Source organism: Trachurus trachurus (genome assembly GCF_905171665.1).
Source record: "Trachurus trachurus genome assembly, chromosome: 10".
Classification (NCBI taxonomy): Eukaryota; Metazoa; Chordata; class Actinopteri; order Carangiformes; family Carangidae; genus Trachurus; species Trachurus trachurus.
In genome coordinates this window covers 9,803,381-9,828,859 of record NC_139894.1, presented here as the reverse complement: position 1 = coordinate 9,828,859, position 25,479 = coordinate 9,803,381, and the positions used below count along the sequence as shown (strand labels likewise).

General features: G+C 43.9%; 1 protein-coding gene across 3 annotated transcripts in view; it reads left to right on the top strand.

Annotated features, from left to right (window-relative positions):
- The window catches only part of ankrd50 (ankyrin repeat domain 50), a 38,805-nt gene extending 20,729 nt beyond the window's left edge, over positions 1 to 18,076 (top strand). For 2 of the 3 annotated variants that reach the window (XM_083980442.1, XM_083980443.1), the window contains exon 4: positions 13,317 to 18,076. In XM_083980442.1, the coding sequence (XP_083836568.1) occupies positions 13,317 to 16,843 (3,527 nt within the window). In that variant the 3' untranslated portion in view covers positions 16,844 to 18,076. The remainder of the gene's footprint in view (positions 1 to 13,316) is intronic. The other variant, XM_083980444.1, reaches the window with a different exon arrangement.
- Positions 18,077 to 25,479: the final 7,403 nt, after the last annotated feature.

Sequence of the window (25,479 nt, the reverse complement as noted above, 5' to 3'; positions counted from 1 at the left end):
CAACTGTGATGCAAGCTGCCCGATTCATAATTGCTAAGACACACCCACCCACACTTTCGTCTTAACATCAAAGCTTCGACGTAGGTGCCCGTGCTAGATTAGATTCTGGATCGGTATCAGAGTGTAGTATAAAAGCAACCCTCACAGCGTTTTCCAAAAAAACTTTGAGCCCACAGATGAGAGGAACTTTGGAGATTTGATTTCCTTTCAGCAGCAATTTGCATTCAGTCGTATTTTCTGGTTTATCCTGTGTGTGTGTGTGTTTGGCCCTGCCTCTCACTGTGTGTGTGTGTGTGTGTGTGTGTGTGTGTGTGTGTGTGTGTGTGTGTGTGTGTGTGTGTGTGTGTGTGTGTGTGTGTGTGTGTGTGTGTGTGTGTGTGTGTGTGTGTGTGTGTGTGTGTGTGTGTGTGTGTGTGTGTGTGTGTGTGCGCTCTATCTGGCCTGAGCCACAGTTTTAAATCGTCCGATTTTTATCTGGAGTGCATATAAAGTCGACAGTGTAGTCAGCAGGGGAATATACAGCCCTATAAGCCATAGATGTAAATGCTAATGGGGAAGTTTTTATCTGTAACTCACTTCAGAGGATCTCAGGGAGCTCTGTGATTGCCTCTTTTTTCTTTTTCTTAACTTGTGTTTGTAGCTGATGAGTCGTCTGTTCTCCTGTGTTTTGGATATGATTTGAAGGGAACTTCATCTTGGGACAATCTGATAAACAGCAGTTATCTTCTTGTAGTTTCTTTTCTTTCCTTTGGACCGGATGTCAGTGCTTCCTCTTTGATGATGGCCAGGCTTTTGTCAGCCCCCCTTATTCCACTCGCCTGGCATTTGGTATCTTAGCAGAGGAACAGAAATCACACATCAGATGTGATGACCCCGTTTGAACGCTGTGAAGGACATATGTTTTTCACGCTGCTCTAGATTAAAAAAAAAAAAAAACTGAACCTTTTCATTGGCTGCTATTGAGTTTGTTCATTGAGACGCTCCTGCAGAGCCACAATGAGCCTTGGCCCTTCTCCTCTGATGCTTTTAGCAGCATCTTTGTTTTGTCTAGATTCAGTCTTCCGCTTTCGCTTCAACACTGAAAATTCTTCCACAAGACCGACTTCTTCTTCTTCTTCTTTTTCTCCACGCACATGCACCCACGTCTCGACTTGTGCACACAAACACACTCACCCGCTTACCGTGTCCTCCATTAGCTTGTGCGGCGGTATTATTATTATGAATGCAGCGCTCTAAATGCTCCTTATTCATGCGGCGCAGGACCGAAAATAGACCAAAGGACTTCGGAGTATCAAATTGAGGCCAAGTGTCCCCTAAAAATACCCCGCATATTGTTTACAAGTCAGAGATGGCCGTGACCTGCCAAAAAAGCCTCCACTTTCATGCTCCGTGCAGAGCCAACTCCTATTTTATATGAGCGGCCTATTTCGTCTGGGGTGGAGGTTGTGTGGGTTTCCCAGTATACTCTGGTCTGCGGCGATGGGAACTCTGTGGTCGTGTGAATATAGTGTCGATAAAGTTTGTGTAATGACCTTTAACCACAAGGTCATTTTGCAGCAAAAGTTGCCAGAGGCTTGAAGAAGTCTATAACAATGCTTTTTTTTTTTTTTGTTAAGACAATGTCGGATGGCTCTCTTTCCCTCAGCTCGCCCTGTTATTCCCTGCGTCCGTCTCGGAGAGGAATGTGCTTTGGGAAGTTTTCAACACCTCTGAGACTGAGCAGGAAGAAGGAGGCTTTCTGACTTCTGCGGCAGAATGCCCCACTCGCTTCCGCTCGGCTAATGCCCCTACAAACAAAGGCTGTTCTGTTTGTGAGGAGGAGTACAAGAATTTTAGTCGCTGGCTGACACACATTTATATGATCACCCAGTTTTGATTAAGCCCCTGGTCTCTGTGGATGTTTTTTATTTTATTTAAATGGACTGAAACCCCACTCTTGAGATGCAAATACACAAAAAACTCAAATGTGCTCAGTGTGTTTGTGGAGATGTTTCTCTAAGTCCCGAGTGACAGCAGACCTATGGGGGAGAAAGCTTGCTCTTTCTCAGCTCCCCTACCCCCCGGCCCCCCCTCCGTCGCTCTGTGCTACTGTAAGACCATGATAGGGGTAGCGGAGTGGAAACACTTAGGCAGCGATTTTGGTTTGGAGCCGGGTAGAATCTGTGCCAATTTAACAAGGCCTCCGGCAGCAGGGAGAGCAAGGAAAAGGGGAAAGAGAGAGGGCGGGGTGGAGGTGGGAGACAGTGGGGTTGGGCATTTAAATAGAAACAGCTTCTCAGACATTTATTTTTTTCTTTTCCAACAGCTCACAGTTCTCGCTCTCATCGTTTTCATACATGCACACCACTGATAAAAGCGACAATTTGTCAAAATTGGACAGAATTTATATTGAGCTGGATCAAAAACCCCTGGGACTCCCAAATTGGAGCTGTGTAATGATTTTTAAAGCTGGCATTTTTTATTTATTATACATTTTTTGATGTCTCTACTTTTTGTTTTTTAGCATTTTCACTTTGCTTAGGGTCACATTAAAACTATTACAGCCTCATTTTAATCATAATCCCCCCCCCCTTCACAGGTTTTGATCCAGCCTAGTGTGTGATCTTTTTTTTATCGTGTGGAGGCATCACTGAACTGTAATGGCTGCCATCTGCCCAATATTGTTTATGGGGCATGCTTGTCAAAGTCGCTGTTTCTCAAGCAGCAAGTATGTGTCAGCGCTCTGGTAGGATTAGCAGACAGCGCTGCACGGCGCATATGAGTCCTGAAAAATCCCTGAGAATATCTGGTGAGAACATGCTTGTAAATATTGTCTTTTTGATAGACAACGGGTGGAGATTAGTCTTATTTAAGCAAAGGAAAGGCTGGATATGGTTGAAGGATTGAACCTCGAGGCCGCCCGGCAAGTCCACACATGACTCTGGTATTAATTTGACATTGATATTTACTGTTTGAAAAAGTTCCAGGCTGACGGAGGCTTTTATCAACAGCAGCTTAGACAGAGAGTCAGAAACTCTGCTGTCCTGGTCTGACATGGAAACTGTCATGTAAGGTCACAGAGACAGAGACCAGACCCCTTTACTGTGAAGAAAGGATGAGGTTTAAGTTGAATTTGACATCTGATCAATCAAGTTTATCTCAATATCAAGTTATTAAAGGTCCTATATACATTTTTTCCTGTTTCATTCTAAGCATTGATCTGTTAGAAAGTGTATCTGTTTTTTAAGTAGGTACCAAAGATTGGAGGCTGGATGATGGATGTTGTTAGGCGGGGTTTGGAGCATGGCTAAGAATCTGATTGACTGCTTCTTTGTGACATCACAAAGTTACTGAAATACTGATGGCTGTTTTAAGTTCCTGGCTTCAGTAACCTCATCTTTGACGGACACCTTTATCAACAACAGCCTAGACAGAGAGTCAGAAACTCTGCTGTCCTGGTCTGACATGGAAACAGGAAGTCATGTAAGGTCACAAAGACAGAGACCAGACCACGTTCCTGTGAAGAAGGGATAAGGTTAAATTTGAATTTGACATCTGATCAATCAAGTTATTAAAGGTCCCATATTATTATTTTCTCCTGTTTCATACTAAGCGTTGATCCGTTAGAAGGTGTATCTGGTTTTTATGTAACAAAGATTGGAGGCTGGACGATGGATGTTGGTGGACGGGGCTTGGAGCATAGTTAACAATCTGCTTGACTGCTTCGTTGTGACATCACAAGGTTACAGAAATCCTGACAGCTCATTTTAAGGCCCAGTTTCTGAATACAGGCTGCGCTCATTTCATTGTAGACTGAGACTTTTTAAACTTTCACAGTATTAATACAGAACCTGGACCTGATTTATAACCAAAAAAGCAACAAAAGACGTAGAAATCTCGTCTCTGGAGTCTTTGCTAGCTGCCAAGCGCACAGACGTGAGGATGATAGTGATCATCTCATCTAACTCCCAGCCAGACAGCCAATAAGCATAATTCTCAAAAGGATATTTCTTAAAGGAATAAAGACAAGATTTAATAAACATTCAAGGAACAGGAATGTAGAGCATGTAGTTAGCTGTCACAGAAACCAAGATAAGATTCTTTATCTTATCGAGTCCGCCTGTTTTACTGGATCCAAACAGAACCAGCGTTCAGAACAGAGTCATATAAACGAGGTGTGGGGAGAAAGAAAAAAAAAACGTGTTAAGATCGGAGATAATCTGAGAGAGGCGAGTATTGCGTTTCAAATCCTGTGTGGAAGCATCTTGCGGCTAATCTGCGAATCCAGGAGGAGGAGGAGGAGGAGGTGGAAGTAGATGACAATGATACAGCCCAGTTTAAAGCAAAACACAAAACAAAAACCTCTCACAAGCTGTACAACATGAGCGAGGGATGAGGACGGATGGAGAGAGAGAGGGAGAGAGAGAGGGCCCTGGATTTGGGAGCTGTGCTGCCAGTAGTTATAATAATATAGTATCAGTGTGCTACTGGAGCCGTGAAAGATAATAGCTCCCCTCAAACAACCACATTCCTGCTCTGCAGTGTTACAGCAACTTCAATTAGATTGATTTCCACTATCATAAAATACATTATTATTTTCATTCTTTCTCCAATTTTTACTCTTTTACTTTCTTTTTAGTTGGGCACAAGGGCCACTTGGCGGGATGGGAGGATTCGTACCAGCCAAAAAACTTGGAGAACAGCCACACACACACACACACACACACACACACACACACACACACACACACACACACACACACACACACACACACACACACACACACACACACAAAAGCCCCTCTTAGTTATGAATCACAGCTGTAATTAAGACGGTTATATTCCTGGCTCAGTCTGAGGAATGTTTCAGGAGCGTGTGGCCACTTTGAGGACACTCATCCTGTGAGGCATTTTGATGATGGGGGCGGGGTGGTGGGGTGAAGGGGGGCTATGTTGCTCATTTCCTTCCTAACATGACACATTTTCTCATTCTCCAGAGTTTGGTCTGCCTGAAAAGGCCACAGTGCATAGATAAGTCATTACAAAGTGCTGTGTAATATAAAGTGGCGACCTCAGCGGAGGGCCTGGGTTCTTGTTTCCTGTGTTTGCGTCTCATCGGTGGTGCAGAGGGAGCAGGGGCAGCCCACCCTCGCAGGTCCACTTCCACTCTGCCCTCCGTGAATGGAGCTTTCTTCACGTGCCCCGCCACAGAGACAGAGCTGATTTACCACTAGTGATGCCTGGTTTAAAAAAAAAAAAAAAAAAGTGTCCGAACCTCCTCCTCCTCCTCCTCCTCCACCTCTCTGAGCGGCTTCTTTGTCCCGAGGCATGTGGTTGAATCAGACACAAATAAAACAAAGGTCAACAAAAACTTTACATCTCTGTGCATGTGTGTGTGTGTGTATACTTTCAAATGTGAGACCTCACTGGAGAGACCGCGCGATTTCCTCCTGGCCGCCTGACAACACAAACACAGTCGTAAAAGCAGCGAGGACGGTTTATTTCTTCTGCGCTGAGGAATGCTCCCTGAAGAGAGACAAAAGGCGGCCCTGCTCACGACTCCTCTGTAAATTACATTTTTCTGCATTGTTAAGACAATTGCGTGAGCGTGAGCGTGTGTGTGTGTGTGTGTGTGTGATATGTCATCGTCGTCGTCGTGAACGCAACAGATGTACCAGAAACTTTTTAAACTGTGTGTGAAATAAAATTTGGAAGTTTCACGAGAGACACGAGATGCCAAGAACAATTTCAGCGCCGAAAGAAGAAGAGGAAGAAGAAGAGAGTCTTTAAGCAGAAAATTAAAGCGCCTTTATTGAATAGTTTCAAGAACCTTAAAAACCAACTCCAGCAGATTTTGGCCACGCTGCAGCCTCCTCCAGGGAGCTTAAATTGCACCACACTAAACCAAACAGAACATTCAACAAATGCTTCCTGCAAGCAAAACCTAATAAAAGCCCCTTCTCTGTTCCCTCCTGTAGTTTTTTTGGGGGGTATTGATCGTCTCTCTTGACCTCGATTCGCAGGCTAACAAGAGCAAAGGACGACACCACCACGTCTTTAACGAGCTTACCCTCCCCTCACCTTTTTCTTTAAAATTGGCTTACACAGACAAGCTGATTTATGTCCATACTCATGTATGAGTTGTCGTCTGCGAGGCTGCATGTTGAGCCTCACTTTGGATGAGCTGAAGACCGTAATCCTCGCTGAATACTGTAATTTACCAGCACGCAGTCTGACAGCCGGGCAAATTACAGGTCTACCGTGTCTGTATCTGTAACACCTTGGGTGCCGCGCTGCAGTAACAAGATTCTGAACATGGCCGACGAACCCGGCTGGCCTCTTTCCTCCCGAGGTGATGCCCCCTTTGGTATGTGGCGTGCCCCTGCCAAATTTTTATGGACTTGAGATTCTCTGCGTTTTTTTGTGTGCACAGAGCGTGACTTGTCAGATTTTTCTTTAATTGAAGGGCGTTTAATTAAGTCTTAATTTAACTTTTGTTGGAATAAAGGCGGGGAAGTTCTTGGCACATTTTATATCTGCTTTTTGCTGCAGGGGGGAAAGGCCTCCAAAGTAAAGTACAGACAGGTTTTTTTTTTTAATACCACTCTGCCTCTTGACCTGCATTGCCAAGGATGACTCTGCAAAGCACCTTTCCACAGCGAAGCTCACACAGCTTTTTTCCTCCCCTCTGCTGAATCTGCTGCCCGGACATTTCCATGTTAAAACGTTTCCAAAATGGTTCCAGACTTTTCCTGGCACTTTTTTTTCGTGGTGATGGCAGATAATGGCTTGTTTGACTGGATGGCTAATAAAACACGACTGACATGCTAGGCTGAGTAGTTTCTTGTGCAGGTGAATGGAAACATGTGCCGGTGAGGGCTAAATGAGGTCACCGGGAGGTCAGCTGGGTGTAATGATGAACAAAAACACTAGGGCAGAAATTGAGGAAATTTGATCCCGAGTGGGACGTGGGACTCCCAGCGCTACAACGGCTTACTGCCACCACAGACCTTCAGCTTTGTATCTCCAGAGAGAAAGTGACAAAACAGCATTTTTTTTTAAATGACACAGCTGGTTTGAATTGGTCTTATTGCATTTAGCATCATAAAACCTATTTAGCTGTAACTTTTTAAACTTAAGGGCAAAAATGAAAAGGATTACGTGGCATGAAAAGACGGATTATTGGCCCTACTTTTTCCACCCGATTGCAGGAATTGGAAAAATTGCACAGTTTGAGTGATGTTAATAGTATTTATGTTCTGTTGGTCCTGTTTAATCTGCGTCTTAACACTCTGCTCCTCTGCTGGAATTTTCTTTTCTTTTTTTTTTTTTTTTTTTCGCTTGGATGAAATTGGATGATCCAGACATCTGTGCAGCTGCGGGAAGCTCTTGTGATATATAGTGACAACTAGAGTGGATATCCATTATGGGATTCGGCGAGAGGAGGCACATGTGAGTGACCAGGTGCACTGTCTTATGACTCAGTCTTTTGTAACCGTCTTAATGAGCTTCTGTCATTCAAAGGCATAAAGTACGGCGGCTCCTCTCCCTGCAGCGCTCTGCAAACTTTATCATATGATGGATGTTTTATTCCCCCGGTGCAGGTGGTTTGATAGCTTCATCTGAATGCACCTCTCAAACTGAGCCATGCTGTGTGTGTGTGCCATGCTGTGTGTCCCCCCCCCCCCCCCCCCCCTGTTCCTCCCTTATCACCAGCTACACCATCATGAGCCATGTTCAGTTGCACCACAACAGGTTTGACTGGAAAACCCTTCTCACGTCCCGTTTGAAACTCAGCAAGAGGCGTGTTTGGGCAGGAGGTGTTTTCATGTGCTCTGCCTCCAGCATTACACAAATTAATTGTTAAAGTGTAATAATTTCAGCATCTCGCCCGGTGGTCGTTCAGTACGTCAGGAAATAATATAGAGCGCGTGTTAAAACGAAGGCACTAATCTGAAATGATTTCCTCCTGCCTGCTGCAGTTATCTCTCTCACAGCTGAATTAGGGCCTTATCAAAGCTTCTCAGCACTTTGCTTTGTCTTTCTCTCACTTGTGAACGAGCCACATTTATCCCCCGATAAAATAGAAAGTGTTATCCGTATTCATCTGCTCGAGGAGAAATTAGAGAGTGTACACAATCAAACGAGGGGCTCAAGAGTTATTTTTCAAAGCGCTAAATGGCAGTGCACTTTTCAAAGGAGTGTTGTTTGCAGACCGTTGGAGCTGACTCTCATCCACATACTTGTGTTTAGGAGGTTGGTCCTCTGGTGTTTTTTTGGAAGCCGGGGGAAACTCTGCAGCTGTCGAACAGACGTTTGTCGAGCGCGGGGTTTACTGGAGAGCCCGAGGAGAGAGGGGCAGAGAGAGGCTTGGGTTTCTGTTTTCTTTATGGATCCGATGACTTAAGATGGTGTCTCTTCGCCGAGGACGGGCCAGAAATCTGTGCACCCCCTCCGAAATCCCCAGGTTTTGATGAGCCACGAACCCCTTTTTTTAAGTTTCCCGATTGCGCACACGCACGCCGCCTCGTTTGTCATCTAAAAAAAAATTAATCTCGAAGGCAAACAGTCCCTCTTTTGTGCAGGGGGTTCTCTGTCTATCGTGGCCGGTATCCAGTGCTGTAACGAGCAGCAGCTGGCTCAGAGGCCTGTACTCGGGAGCTGCATCCCTCACCCTGATGAATGTGTCATTTGTTGCTTGTTTAGCAGTCGCCTTTGTTAAGACTCTGAAACCATCCTCACACATATAAATAGCCCAAACACACACACACACACACACACATGCAGCTACAGTTTGTGCAGCCCCTCGTCTAACGGTGCAAAAAAAAAAAATCCAGGCCTCATCATGACTGCTGGGTTCTTTTGGAAAGAAAGAAAATTGTTCTTGGAAAGCATTTGAACCTTTATAGCCAACCAGCATTCTTGCATTCTTCTGTAGTACTTAATAGTAGTTCCTGTTACACCACAGTCATCAAATACAGGTTGTATGACTTTTCCCCCTGTGGTTGTTTTTTTATTTAATGTTTTTTATCTGCAGGAGTAGGGCATGACTTCACAGTTGACATCCAGGCCTTATAAAGTGATGTGTGCTTATGAAGTGGAAACTGTGGCTCATCTTCCAGCAACGCGAGGCAAAACGCGGTTTCCGACTGGAGGCCGCTGCTTGTTCAATTCTTTTATTTCCAGCTCAGTGAAATTGATTTTAAGAAAGTGTTTTTCATGCTGATTGCAGTCAAATCTGTCTCCTCCTCCTCCTTCGTCCTGCCTCCTCCTCCTCCTCCTCCTCCAGCTTTCCAAGTCGCTGTGTCTTCATAATTGGTGTGTCAGCGACCGTGGAATGTAGGAAAAGCTGTTTATCATAAACTACAGCACAGCAGCATTTTTCTTTTGTCCCCCCTGAGAAAATATCCATGATAGAGTAGCATCTCCCAGAATCTAGCTGTAATGCACACTTAATGTTTTCCTTAGTCCCCCTCCTCCCTCCTCCCTCTGTGAATAGAGCAAATCTGAACATCAGCATCAAGACTGAATATTAAATGTCACACGTTTTTCTGAAGTGACTGGCTAAGTGAAAATGTTTTTTTTTTCCCTCTTCTCAGTCCCCTGAAGTCTTTTTTTTTTAGGTTCTTGTTTTTCCCCTTTAATGGCCTCTTCCCTCTTCCCAGCTAGTGGGTTTCCTGTCCCTGCTGGAACGAACCCAGAACGGCCAAAGAAGGATCAGGGTCAATATGGAGAGGGAGGACCAGTCAGTGACGTCAGAGCTTCAGATGTGTGTGTCTTTAAAATGTCACATATTTTACACTCCCATGTGAAAGGCGGGTTTGTGCAGTCACAAATGGAAAGCCGACTCAACTAGATTTGATATTATGTCCCTGATTGTGCCACAGCTGCCTGAAAAGAGAGAGAGTTCAAAACAGGGAACTGAGCTGGTTTGGCCTTCACTGTGAACAAAACAGCACAGAGAGCTTGAGATAGTTAAAACAAAAGGCCGGAGAAAAGTCCTCAGATGACGGCACAATAGCTGAAACTCGATCTTTAATGCTTTAAGTCTGAGCCAGAGGAGCTCAGATGAGTACACAGAGAACAGGAATGCACATTTGGATCATGTGCTACCTTCAAGTGTTTCTTTTCTGTACCTTAAACCTAAAGGGAGCCATCCCCACACTTATAATAACCCATTACAGTTCCCATGTCAGAGTGAGTTAAGAGTCAGGAGCAAAGGTTTGAAATATGCCCAATCGTTAATGGTTTTTACTCCTTTAAGGTAAAAGTGCTCAAGTGTTTCTACTTTACCTATAGCTGCTCTGCATGCTCGCCATGAATCTGGCTCCTGGAATGTCAGTGAGGGGAGAGGAGGAGGAGGAGGAGGGAGGTGAGGGGAGCAGGAGGGGGGAGGTCATGAAAGCCAGAGTAAAGAGAGAGTAGAGGGTGGAAAATGCACACAGGCGCTGAAAACAATGACAGACTGAAAGTGGGTTAGGGGCATTGAGTTTCTGTAATTATCAGGCTATTATGCTGCTGGAGTCTTAACTTTATGTAGCTTTTATTAATTTAAAGTGTTTGCACAGCTGCTCTCTTGTTAAACATTAAACATTAAACATGAATATTCAGAATAAACAAAATATCAGTGTGTTTTATGGTTGTTATATTCATCTCGGTTTGGTCTGGTTTGAATTATCTTGTCCATATGATCCCTATTATAATAAAGCCCTTAATCCCCAGAATTTACCCCTTTTACTTCTCCGGGGCGCTGTCATAAAATATTTTATGATAGATAATTGTTACTTATCACGAAGTGCAACTAAAGAGCGTCTTTTATAAGAATTAATCCACAAAAAAAAAAAAAAAAAAGAATAGTATTTTCTCTGATTCTCACATTTTAAACAGCTTCATCCCAGGTAGAAATAGGATGAAGGCCTCAAGGACAAAGTATAAGGAGGATTATTGTGAGGCGCTGGTTGTGTGTGTGTGTGTGTGCTTATCTTAAACAAACTCAGGAGCAGATGATAAAGAAAAACCCATCACTCCTCTGTTTAACCAGGATCTGCTGTCCAAACTGTCAGTACCTGCTCGGGAACTCTTGGTTAAATTCATCAGGGTTGTTATCTGGCTTGCAGGTGAGGTTACCGTCGGGAGAGTGTGGAATAAGTTCTCACAGCTCTCTCTCTCCCTCTCTCGCTTTCTCTCTCTCAACCCACACAAATCGCAGCAGATGAACAGAGCGCCGCCTCCGGCTCGGTGACAGAGTCTGATTCATATTGTGTACAGGGAAAAGTTGCGTTATATAATCAAAGCAATCACATTTTCACTGGTGGGGATGAAAGTGTTGGTGCTGAATTTTTTTCAGCAAAAGCTTTTAGAGTTGTTTCCTGTGAGTACATGAAATGTTCAGTCAGTAAAAAAAAAAAAAGAAGAAGAAGAAGCCTTGAAATGAAGGCTCCATCACCTACCTCTTGGTGGGACCGCAACAGCAGGGCCCCATAAATGCAAATGTCGCTGACTGACTGATTAATCAACACAGTCCCGTGGCATTTAGCTGACTAATGGTGTAACTTCATACGTTCGGTCGGGCGGTTCACTCACTGGGGCTGACTAAGGACTGGAGTTTCTTCATTGGCTGTTTCAAAATGAACTGGCACAGCCGCTATAACAGAATTTCTCAACTTTTCAGACCCACGTCTTTTCAAAATGGCACAAATGTTTCTGCTTTTTTCAACAAACCTAAGCTACTTTCCATTGAAGAGCTGCCACAAATGCCCTCTCTCTGTGTCCACTCTGTCTAATCCCTGGCAGAGAAGAAGAGCCACAGTTTGTTTCCCACTGCACTGTGAGAAAGATACGGTTGCTTCTGACTTTCTCTCTGGGCAACCGTTTTATAAATGGTGGGTTAATAATCAGGCGGCGTCATGGTTATAAGATCAGGATTTTAGCAGTCCACGGCCTCTTGGAAAAGTCTTAGAAGTGACATTTCATGCTTGTTCCATTGTGTGACAACAGAAACAGCAAAAACATGTAGATCAGATCCACTTTCCTGGGAAATTGGCAGCGTTAAAATACTGTACATGTGGAGCACAGGGTGTAGGAGAGCAGCAAACAGATAAGGAGCCAACACCGAGAGAGCATCTGGTGACATTTTTCCTGTCCCAGTAACCCCCGAGAACCATGGGAACTGTAAATAAAAGTATGCAAAAATGTTCCCCTTGCCCTCGGGTTGCAGGCAGCACAGCCCATGAAACAGATTGTTTTAACATGGAGGAAAGTTCACTTTATGCCCATTAGCCGAGACCATTATGGGGCTATTTTTTTCACGTCTTGAAGAGGAACTCCTATTAAAGATCATTCATTAAGACCCACTGTGATCATTTCCTTCCTTTTTTTTCCAGAAGAATCTCTACAGTAAAGGTCTGTGGTGGGAGCATGTAGCAGGGTAATAAGTGAGGCACAGGAGAGATGTTTTACAGGCCATTGATGTGCTACAGGCATGAAAATGATGTCTCCCTTGCTCTCCCCCATTTTCATTATTGTACATCTTCAACCCCTACTGCAGATTTGCTCCTGCTGATTAAGCACTAATAACCTCTACAATCAGTGAATGGACTGAATGACCAATCAAGTGGGCTTCAGTGTTGAAAGAAATCATTCTTTTATGCTTAGTGTTCCACATTTTGCAGACAATTATGTTTTTTTTTTTCTGTGAACTCTGGCACTTTCTTTGCCTTTCACTGGTTATTTACCTTTGGGTGTAGCAGTACATGGATAAGCAAGGGCACAGGCACATTTTAATGTAATATATTCATTATTTCACTCATTTTCATGCTTAAATTATTGCTGTTGTTATCCTCTTACAGGCATACTCTAAATTATTACAGCTGAAATTGCTTCTGCACCAAACATAATGCAGAGGACTAATTGGCATGAATTTGTTTTCCTTGGTGCTTTATGGGCTAAACTGATAGCAAACTCCCGCTGATCATGTCTGCCTCTGCCAGCCATAGGGGTTGTGCTCTCAATTCCTCTGAAAGGTTTTTCTCTATAGCAACATGGTTTTACTGTTAATTATCCTATGCTTTAGGAAATTAAAGGTCGGCTTAACCTAATTATCCAAAGGTACAAGATCAGTGGATAAATACTGGGTATGATCCCAAGGTCAGGAGCTAATGACTCAAGAAGCACCGTGGGGAAAGTTACACTAATCATTATCATCAGCTACGATTTCTTCACAGTTCCCATCCTTGAAGTTATTTTTAGTACTACTTCTCTCACCTTCTAGATCTCTACCACATATTTAACACCTGTCATTAACCTGTCAAATGTTTGTTTCTTCTTTTCTCTTCTAGGATTCCGCAAAATCAGCCTCGATGATCTACGCAAGGCCTACATCGTTAAGGATGTGCAGCAGTACATCCTCCACAGGCTGGACCAGGAGGAGGCTCTGAGGCAGCACCTGACCAAGGAGACGGCCGAGATGCTCAACCAACTCCACATCAAGAGCAGCGGCTGCTTCCTGTACCTGGAGCGAGTGCTGGACGGCGTGGTGGAGAACTTCATCATGCTTCGCGAGATCCGTGACATCCCTGGCACTCTCAACGGCCTCTACCTGTGGCTCTGCCAGAGACTCTTTGTCAGAAAACAGTTTGCCAAAGTCCAACCCATCCTGAACGTAATCCTGGCAACCTGCAGGCCACTCACAGTCAAAGAACTGTACCATGCAGTCTGGACCAAAAACATGACACTGACTATGGAAGAGTTTCAGAAAAAGATGGACATTCTGTCCAAGTTGTTGGTCGACGGCCTTGGGAGTACTAAAATCCTTTTTCACTACAGTTTTGCAGAGTGGCTACTGGATGTTAAGCACTGCACCCAGAAGTACTTGTGCAACGCAGCAGAGGGACACAGGATGTTGGCAATGAGTTACACCTGCCGGGCAAAGCAGCTTAAACCACTCGAAGTGCAGGAATTCGCACTACACCTCGTCAATTCCAATCTGCAGATTGAGCCGTTTAATCTGGCTCTTTGGATGGTTTGGAATGGGACTCCCGCTAAAGACTCTCTGACCACCTCCATACCAAGAGAACAGGAAGTTCTGCAACTTCTGGTCAAAGCTGGAGCTCATGTTAACAACGAGGACGATCACGCCTCATGCATTGTGCAACAGGCCCTAGAGAGAGAGGACTCGATACGGACATTACTTGACAATGGGGCATCTGTGAACCAGTCCGACTCCAGTGGAAGGACTCTGCTGGCCAATGCCGCATACAGCGGAAACCTCGATGTGGTCAATTTGCTCATATCCAGAGGGGCAAACATGGAGCTGGAAGACAACCACGGACAAACAGCACTTACCCTTGCTGCAAGGCAGGGCCACACCAAAGTGGTCAACTGCCTAATTGGTTGCGAGGCCAACATAAACCACACGGATCATGACGGATGGACAGCCCTCCGCTCAGCAGCTTGGGGTGGACATTCAGAGGTTGTATCCGCTCTGCTCTACGCTGGGGCCAAAGTGGACTGTGCCGATGCCGATGGTAGAACTGCTTTGAGAGCCGCTGCTTGGGGAGGTCATGAAGACATAGTGTTGAACCTTCTCCAGCATGGAGCCGAGGTCAACAAAGCAGACAATGAAGGAAGAACGGCGCTCATTGCTGCAGCGTACATGGGGCACAGAGAGATTGTCGAGCACCTCTTAGACCACGGGGCAGAAGTCAACCATGAAGATGTGGACGGGAGGACGGCCCTCTCGGTCGCTGCTCTCTGTGTCCCCGCAAGTAAAGGCCACGCTTCTGTCGTGAGCCTTCTGATCGACAGGGGAGCAGAGGTCGACCACTGTGACAAAGACTGCATGACCCCTCTCCTCGTGGCTGGCTATGAAGGACACGTTGATGTGGTCGATCTGCTTCTGGAAGGCGGAGCCGATGTGGATCACACGGACAACAACGGGCGCACCCCTCTTCTCGCTGCTGCATCGATGGGCCACGCCTCGGTCGTCAACACATTGCTTTTCTGGGGGGCCGCTGTCGATAGCATCGACAGCGAGGGGAGGACTGTGCTGAGCATCGCATCTGCTCAGGGTAACGTGGAGGTGGTCAGAACTCTGCTGGACAGAGGTCTGGATGAGAATCACAGGGATGACGCAGGCTGGACCCCGCTCCACATGGCTTCGTTTGAGGGTCACCGCCAAGTGTGCGACGCCCTTATTGAGCAAGGTGCTCGCTGTACAGAGGTAGACAACGATGGTAGAATACCGCTGATATTATCTGCACAAGAGGGACATTATGATTGTGTGCAGATTCTTCTGGAAAATAAGTCGTGCATTGACCAGAGGGGGTATGATGGGAGGAATTCTCTCAGGGTGGCTGCACTAGAAGGCCACAGGGACATTGTTGAACTGCTGCTGAGCCACGGTGCTGATATAGATCACAAAGACGCAGACGGACGCCCAACGCTCTACATATTGGCACTTGAAAACCAGCTGGCCATGGCGGAGTATTTCCTTGAAAATGGAGCAAATGTGGAAGCCTGCGACACCGAGGGCAGAACAGCCCTCCACGTGTCCTGCTGGCAAGGGCATGTTGAAATGGTGAGGCTGCTGATTAACTATCATGCTGATGTGAACGCCTGTGACAATGAGAAGCGATCCGCCCTCCAGTCTGCTGCGTGGCAAGGCCACACGAAAGTCGTACAATTTTTGATAGAGAATGGCACACATGTGGATCATACATGCAACCAGGGAGCGACGGCACTGGGGATCGCTGCGCAGGAGGGTCACATCGATGTTGTGCAAATACTTCTTGAAAACGGCGCAGACCCCAACCACGCAGACCAGTTCGGACGCACAGCAATGAGAGTGGCAGCAAAAGGCGGCCATTCCATGATCATCAAACTTCTGGAAAAATACGGGGCTACGACTTTAAATGGCTGCAATCCCTCCCCCGTACACACCATGGAAGAAAAAACGCCACTGGCTGTGACTGGTAAAATGCAGTCCCTCACTATCAAATCAAGTAGTTCTGGCAGCACAGGAGCTGGAGATATGCAATCATCTGGCCGCGGTATACCCAACGGCCCTGTCCACGCATTCAGTTCGCCATCAGAATCTCCCGACTCCACTGTAGATAGACAGAAATCCTCCTTGTCCAACAATTCCCTCAAAAGTTCAAAGAACTCCTCCCTGAGAACCACATCATCCACAGCCACAGCACAGACTGTGCCAATCGACAGTTTTCACGGACTGACGTTCACAGAGCAAATCCAGCAGCACTCACTGCCTCGCAGCCGAAGCAGACAGTCCATCGTGTCCCCCTCCTCCACCACTAAGTCCATCGGTCAGCAGCCGTCATCTCCATCCAATGACTTTGACTGGTCCCAGTTAAAACCTGGTCACAAGTCAACAAAGGGAAGTAAGAACGGGACATCAAATGGGAAAGGAGACAAGAAGAAGCTCAAGAACAGTGGCTCAATGCAAGGTCAGGTGTTGGAGTACGAGATGACACAGTTTGACAAGAGGATCGCCCTCAACAAATCAGTAGCGAACATTTCAGTGAAGGATCCCCACTGTAAGATCATGATCGGTGGGTCAGTGCAGCAGGAACGGGGACAAAGCCAAGACCAGTTCTTCATTCAGCAGCAGAGCGCTGCCGAGAAGAAGAGGAACGGCATCATGACCAACCCCAACTATCATCTACAGGGTAATCAGGTGTTCCTGGGTAGAGTATCAGTTCCTCGGACTGTGCAGAACAGAGGGCACCAGGACGTTCTAGAGAACTATCCCATTGGGGAAACCGAGCTAAGCCTTAAACAAGCCCTGAAACTGCAGATTGAAGGATCAGACCCTGGGTTTAACTACAAAAAGGAGACTCCGTTATAGCTGGTAAGAGTTACATTTCAAAAAAATAATCCTCCTGTATGTGCCCGTTCAATTACATCAAGCATTTGTCTCAAAGTTGACGTTGAGGTCAGAGCGACAGCACGTAGGTAATAAATACTTTGGCTTGTGTGTTCATTCACAGTGGCTAATATAGAGACTAATAACAGACTTTTTAGTTAGATATTGGTTACTTGCACTCAACAGAGCCATCATTAGCTGGAGTTAATCAGACTTGCATGAAGAACGCCTCAATCTGGATGAAGCAGACTTTTTCCCTCCCAAACAAAACGTTAACCTAAATCATTCCTATACCGTTTCAGATGTTTTGAATGCCATTCATCATGCACACCATTGGAGGGAATGTGCCAAAGCAACTGTTTTCATCTGCATTTAAAAAAGACACATTTCTTTTCTTCATCAGTGGAAGACCTCAAAATAATAATACCTAGGGAAGATTGTTGATTTGCTGCCTAAGGCTTATGTGAACTGATACTTTGATGTGCCTACATCTGTTACAGCCTTCTTCATGTACTCATGCAAACTATCATTTTAATTTAATGTAATGCTATTTAATAAACAGTGTATGCACTTTTAAAAGAGTAAAATGACAGACATGCATTTGTTTTATTCACTATGTATCCCATCCATGTTTTATCAACACAATTGTTTGATGGAAACATATAATGCTTTTTTATTATTATTATTTTATATGTTTGTTCTGTCTTTTTTTCACACTGACAGCAATGTAACACAGAATACATTGTCACAAACCAGAGGACATAACAGTAACTGATGCCATGGTATGAACTTCAGCGCATTGATAGTCTGCCTTTCTAGAGACCCCAAATAATCTGTGTTAACCTTGATCAGTGCGCTACGCCTATGTTGTGTGTGTGATATGTTTATAGCTATGGCAATTTACTTCATGGGTATATACAAGCATATTTATTTTTTGGAAAAAAGCCACTTTTGCTGCATTTTATTTGTGTTGCATTACGCTCTACCATGGTGCTGTGTTCAAAAGTTGCCTGCAGTTATTTTTGGACTCCCAATTTTGTTGGCTTTGTGCATTTGTGTATTATTACAAATATCTAAGGAAGAGAGGGGTGCATTGAAAATGTAAAAAAAAAAAAAAAAAAAAAAAGATGTTTATTTTGTCCCTATGGGATTTTTGAGTTGTTTGTGTGTTATGTTTTTGTGTGCATAAAGATATTTAAATAACCCATTGTGTACCGTCAACAAATGTTTGGTGCTAAAATGCAGCGATTTCAAGTGACAGCAGTGATTTAAAAAACAGACAAAAGAAAAAAGCATTTGTCCGCAGAGTTACATGTATAACCTACTGCACTGCAAGAAACAAAATCCAGGCTTTGTTTCCTTATTGTCATGTGATTAATTTTCAGTAATTCCTGGTGGATTTTTTTTTCAGGGGCATGACACAAAACGGCTCAAAAAGGGGGCTCAGCCAATAAGACGACTTGTAGCGGTGTCAGTGATATTGTTTGAAATGCAGAGTTGTAAAGCCAAAGTTGAAACAACATACTCTGTCCCACTTTCCTCCTCCCCCCTGTGTGAAGCTGAGTATCAGCTCGACAGGATTTAACCCTGTGGGAGCAGGGAGACGGAGGGGAGGAGGAGGTGCCCGACTGATGCTGAGGGAACCGAAACATCTGTTTCTCATGAACTATGTGGAGCTGCGTTAGCGTTTACAGGCTGTGTCATATTTTTGCAGGCTTTTCATAATGTTAACAGTGAGCTATTTTTCGCCAAGAACTGGGATCTGTGGGGGGGGGGGGGGGGGTAGTAGAAACCTATCGCATGCACAAACACTTATAAGCCCTAGTGAAAGCTCTCAGCTCTTCAGTACTACAGTAGCTCAAAAGTATGCCATGAAGGGTCAATAGAAGGATTCAAGGCAGGATCGGGTCTAGAAACAGTGTTGGAAAACATACTGTATAGTCTTATTAAGCAGTTATCTTGTTTGTCTTGACTGTGTTTTGTCTGTCATCTTTGATTTGACTGTCAGTGATTGGATTGTAAATAGCTTCCCATGTACATTCAACTTTCAGTTAAAAAGAATTCCTGTATTATATGAAGTGGAATTTTCTGATGTATATTAAAGTGCTTAATAAACATATTTGCTTTACTGCTGAAGACGACATCTTTTGCACTTTTATGTATTACCTGCAGGTTGTCGATATAGGAAGCCCAAATAGTTCTCATTTTTGGGGTATGCAGACATTTAAAGGTCCCATATAGTGTGAGGATGTATAGTTTGATTAGAAAACAGCTCTGGGATCTATAATTATACTGTGAAAGTATCAAAGCCTCAGTCCACAGAGAATTGCACACAGCCTGTATTCAGAAACTGAGCCGTAAAATTAGCCGTCAGGACTTCTGTAACTTTATGATGTCACAACAGAGCGGCCTTACAGGGTTTGGTTTCACTGAAATCTCTCAATATTTAATCAATCACACAGAAAACAGTCAGCCAATCAGGAGAGGAGGCACACTGACCTGTAATAAGCCTGAGAGAGTAGAGTTAAAAACTACACATAGATGGTTTTTGGTAAATAAAACTGCAAATATATCCTCTTATGGATCAACACTTTAAATGCAGAACAGGATGAGGGGAAAATATGGGACCTTTTAAATGAACGTGTCTGGTATTTATAGTGAGGATGATGTTTCACCTGCTGTCTTTTACCCGTTGAAATGACGAATCCTCCTGAAATTCAATGCTGATTTGTGATATGTGATGTCTTGGACAGAAAAGATGCTCCATTAACTCATCAGAAGTCTGCATTCTTTTTTGAAAATATGGATAGTGAAATAGAAAAGCTCAACAGTTGATTGAGAAAGCAGTGGCAGCGACCAAAACCTGACAAACCCGCACAGACGGTGATTATTTTTTCTCACAGATATCCAATCCTTTAACAGTTACCTCTTGTTTTCTTTGAATCCAACGACCTTTTTATTCACTGAACTGTTTTTTTTCTCTCTCCCTGTATTGAGGCTGCAAAAAACCACAGGCCATGCTGTTAATACCTATTTCACTGTTGGTCATTTGATGGTGGAGGGCCAAACCAGGACACTGCAGGCATTACAACACATGGATCACGCTGAAGTGGAACAGGCAAGCGTGCCAAGTGCTATCGCTGCCCCCCCCCTTCCCCTCTTCCCTCCAGTTCATTCGGTTCATCTCAGTTCAACAGGAGCTGCAAGAGAGATCGAACACAGAAAGGGTTTAAGGATTTGTTTCATTTTAGAGATTCACATTATATCAAATAAGAACTAGAATTGCTTGGTTTATCAATATGAATCATAGAATGAGTCATTATAAAATAGACAAATGGCCTCACACTTGAGCTTTGTTTTGCATTTTAGCTTTTGGCTCAAAGAGTAGGGATTGGACAAAGATGTTACTCTGACTAATTAGGCCTAATTGCCATCAACACAACATTTCATGACACATTGTGCCACGGAGAAGCCGAGGAGGCGTTCAAATGCTTGGACCTTCAGCGCAGCCTCTGCTGCATGTTTTGAGAGGGTGGGTGTTAATGAGCAAACCATCTGGTACTGATGTCATGTAGCATGCACTGTCCAAGCTTGGAGAAGCTCCTTGTGAAACCATCTGCCAGTGGCCACATCTGGTTCCTCTCCACCCATGCCCTTGTTTTGGATACAGTGCTAACAAGCTCCCACGCAATATACATAACATGGCGACCGTCGCAGCCGGCTCGTCCCAGAAGCAACTTTAAACTCAGTGGCCTCCATTCATGCAACGTGCCATCCTGAGCCATATGTGTAGGTTTATATTCCAGAAAAACACTTTAGCAGGGGATTTCTCTGATTAGCACTTTTGTTGTAGCTCAAAGCAAAAGGAACCTCTGAGTGAAATCAGCTGTTTTGTTGTTTTATGGCGCTGAAAAGCCACATGCATATGGCTGAAAGCTGCCTCAAGGTAATTATCAAATTGAAAAAATGCCGGTGTGTCCTTGCGTGGAGCTTTTTTTTTTTCTCCTAGCCTGTCTTTGGAACAAGGAACTTCACAAGAATGCTAACACAACAACAGATTTCTCTGCAGTTTGGCAGAGCTGTGCGCTTAGTGTCTTGCTTCCAGATAACTCTCTGTGTGATCACATGCTGCGCTTCAGTATAGCTGATCACAGGACAGATGCTGTCACAAGACAGTGATACATTAGTCTTTTTGACATGCCTTGGAGCGCTACAACTGTAGTGTGAGACTAGTTTTCTCAAAAGCAGGAGGTTGTCAAAACTTTTTTTTTTTTAGGCTGGTGGACAATCCAAGCTCAGTTTGCCAAAAGATGAAAAGAAATATGTTTGCACAAAGTTAAACATTATGTGTGAATGGGCTCCAAAACTCTTGTTGCTGTGGGGAGATTACTGTTGTCATATTTATTTTTTTCCCCAATCCCTGATGTTCATTGCAACACCAGTGGATCACCATCAGAGGTTAGTCAATCTATTAACTTAGATGAGAGCCTTCATGTCTAGATAAGATATTAGACTATATGCTGGCTATAATGAACCCTTTTCCGCCTCCATCAGCGCCTGAGTGAGGCTGTTTAAGGCCACATTGTATCAGACCATTTTTATTTCCTAAATGTTAATTGCTGTTCTGGGAACCTGGCGTCCGTACAAGCATAAATAGTCAACTTCTGCGGATCAATGCCAGCAGTGATTTGGTGGAGGCGGCAGCCAAGTGGCAGACAAAGGGGTATTTAAATCTGTCCATCCATTTTTTTAAATAATGGCACAAGTGCAGCCATGCAGAGCCCTTCATCATACCGGGTTTCAAATTGGATTGACTGGAATTGCAGGCGTAGGAGCACTGCTCAAACACAGAGATGAAAAAAAAAAGGTGATCTCTTTTTTCCAAGCTCGCAGCAATTACTCGACAATTCAGAGGAGGAAACGACTGCACTTTAAGTGCTTTGAATGGAAATTCATGTTGTGGTTGGAGGTCCAATGGCTTTGAGAGAGTCTTTAAATACATTCGCCAGTACATTTAATAAGTGTTTGGCTGTTTTCATGTGATTTTGAAGTTAGGGTCAATTACAGTTTTGTCATTGTTTCCCCCTCCTTTGGAAATGCTGTTTCTATCCTTCATGTATCCAGGAAAGACGTTTGTTGACCACACCTGTTCTGAGAAAAGCCCCGCTCCACATGTACACACACCTCAAAGTTAGACTGTGTAGCTCCTGCAGGAAGAAACAGCACATTTATTCCCTCACCAGTTATAAACTCAGCTGCTATTTAAGTTGCCAACAATTATAATGGCTCTTTCCCAAAGTGATGCAAATCACCATACATCCTATGCTGACTTTTCATTAACAAACACAGAGTTACTAACCTTTTTTTCTCGACAAAGGAGTTGCAAAACCAGCTCTCTGGTATATGCCTGTGTGGCCCTGCAGTAAACAGAAGAAATAAATAAAGAGGGTATAGGTTAGCGAAAGAGATAAGATTGCCTCGGTTAACAATGGTAACCTCTGTATTAAAGTTGTGCATAACAATGTCAGTCTTTTGTTTTGAGCTATATGCAACTACAAGGATGTAAAGCATCCAACTGCAGCAGCTCAGGCAAAGAAAGAGCTTTGTACTGGAGGGAGAATGGAAAACACTTAATGGTTTTGGCCTAGTGTATAGTGTATCAGCTTACACTTACACACCATAAAGTCTTAGTGACAGGTGCACAGGATCAAAAATACTTGGCCGGGGAGAAAACAAAAAGTACTGCATGCTCCATCACTTGTACTCAGTTTTTTTTTTTTTTTTCTCCCAATGCTTCATTCCTCAGACGTTCATTAGGCAAAGGTCATACAGCGAACTGTTTGTCTCACGCCTGGAGACCGAAGCATTGCTAATAAATAGGGAATAAGTGATGGACAGTGTGAGAGGCTCTGCATTTTTTTTCCCATTTAGATGCTCTGCAAAATACTTAATTGCATGAAGCAAAGAATGTGGGTTTTGTTTCCTGTTTCTTTTTGGTATTTTGCCATCATTATTGGACAGATGAGAGTCGCGACAGACAGTAAACAAGTGGAGAGTGTGAGGTCGGGGGGAGCGTGACATGCAACGGTCGGAAGTACACATTAGCAGCTACATGGTGTGGGTTTTAACAATTTGGCAACCAGGACGCCCCAGTTGTTCCCTGTTTCTTACAGCGTAGTTTCTCAATGACGGTATCGCTTCACAGCCACTTTATCAAAACTCCTCACAGCCAGTATACAGTCACTGAGTAACTCTCTCAACATATGTAAAGGAGATACGTTTTGCATGATGATATACTTGGAAAAAAGAAATCCCAGTACTGTATATATTGAACTGACTAGTTGCTGGGAAGCTTGTGACCTTTAACACGTATCCACATCAGGCTCTTGAAGCTTGTTTTCCACTCCTTTCTCCTACAAACAACCGATGATATGGACATAATCCATACCTCAGAGAACCACAGTTACAGTTGTAACCTCAAAAGCCTTCAAAGTGAGTCAGAAAGCCAGAAATCTCTGATCCTTCTGAAGCAGTCATTGAGTTATTAGTATCGATCTAAAACCCCTTTCGTTCCCCCTGCAGATACATTATGATCACTTTGTGCAGTGGGGTGTTATAAATCTTATAGCTATAGCTCCTATAAACTTTTGGACTCCCACAATGCCAACAAGCAGTAATCACGAAGTTGGTTTCAGATGTTGTTGTGACAGCCAGCGCGTTGAATTTTATACTCTTTACTGGCAACGGTTCAAACATGGAGTGTTTGAGTTGAACAAGGCCATTCTGGGCTGGATTTGTGTCAGTAGTATAGCAGGTGGGAATGAGGGTATTCAGTGGCCTGAGCTTAACATTACCAGACATGCTTGTACTCATCCGTTTTCATATACATAGGCTACAGCTCTTGGATCTATCAAAAGGCCTGAATGCACTCGTATGAAAGCAAATTCTTACAAAAGGTGGGATTTCAAAGACTTTTTCATAGATATATAATTATACCCTACTATCTGTTGCAGTGCAGCATTTACTCAAAAGTTGAATTCAAAATTTGGAAGAGAAAAAAGAAAGCCTGCTTAAAAACAGGCAGCTCTCAAAGCGGCCTCCGCTCAACAACAATGCAGCAACTCATGGCCAACAAAGCTGGAGAATGAGAGATTACACATACTGTATTCCTCTTTGTTGCCTGTTTACATAATCCCTACAGTCTCTCATCAAGGAGCGCGGATGAAAAGCTTTCATCAACTCCCAGTGGAAAACCTGTTTTCTTCTTTGAAGCTGAACACAGTGGCCAAACATGCACACAGGTGCTCCACTTTCGCTAAACGCTGAATAGGATCATTAACACACCTGAATGTAAAATCTAAAGTTAAAGTGTCTGTTCTTGGGAGGGACAAAACACTCAGGCACCGGCCTTTTGAGCGCGGCTGAGTTGGCTATAGTGCAGCAGCACAATATGCATCATTAATCATTACGGCTGAAGCCAGGGACAATAAATGGGGCGAGAGTTTAACCCGATGAAAGGACTGTAGCTCCACAGGCCGAGATATTCTGGTACGAGGCGAAAGCAGCTGCCTGGAAGTCAGAGAGCTCGGTATTTCGTAGGCCCAATGCTCTCAGGCGTAAACCTTGTACCTCCAAAATGTCAGCTGGAGAGGAAATAAGAAAACTGCTCGCTCTTGACTTCAGCTTGAAGACAATCAGGTTTCGAGGACGGACAGTGTTTTTGAAAAGGTTTCATAGGCTCAAAAGGTCAGAGATTTTTCCTTACCTCCATTTCACCCTTGTTGGAGTTACGAGGTTTGCCCTTGACAGAAACAACATGTGGGAGGGTGGATTCTCTCAGAAGCAGCTGGGAATTGAAAGCTTTCAGTACATGCAGGGAAACCTCCCAGAGAGTGAGCTCTGTTTTCTGTGTCCTCTCTACAGGGTTTTACAAAATCATAACAGACAAAACTAGATGCAGACATGAAGAAATAGAAAATCTCAAAACTTAATATTGCACACAACGTGAAAAGTTACACAATGAAGATATAAAGTTCACAAATAAGGCTGAAAACTAAAGATTAAACCAGACATATTCAGCTTGTGGCAACGTTTCAATGACTGGAGCAAATTGAGAGTAACCAAGTGTGCCAGGTCCAATACTGGTCTCATTGTTTACTCCATTTCTAAGGTACAAAGTTGGTAAAAGCTCCTTTTCCAAAGTTTGTCTTAATACAAGTAATTTCCAAAAGAGGGCTGTGCTGGGTTTGACAGACTCACAATGAACTATGTAATGGTAAACTGTGGCTTTTCAATTACAGTCAAGGCCTGAAGTGATCCACTGCATCCAGGTTGAAATCTGGTAAAGTTTGTCACTGATTAACTTGCAAATAAATTTGACCGACTTTTCTTACAGAATCATCAGCCAATAATACTATGACCACACAAATGTAAAGCTAATGACATTCACATTAGCTGCAGCAAAAATTCTTGAGGTTACGTCTTACTTTGACCGAGTTACATTCAAGAACCTGTTTTCAACGACAGAAAATGAATTCACTCAAGCGGTAATTTGTTTTTGATCGATAGGCTGTGTTTATCGTTTCAGGTGTCATAGTTATAATGGTTTGTCAGATGAA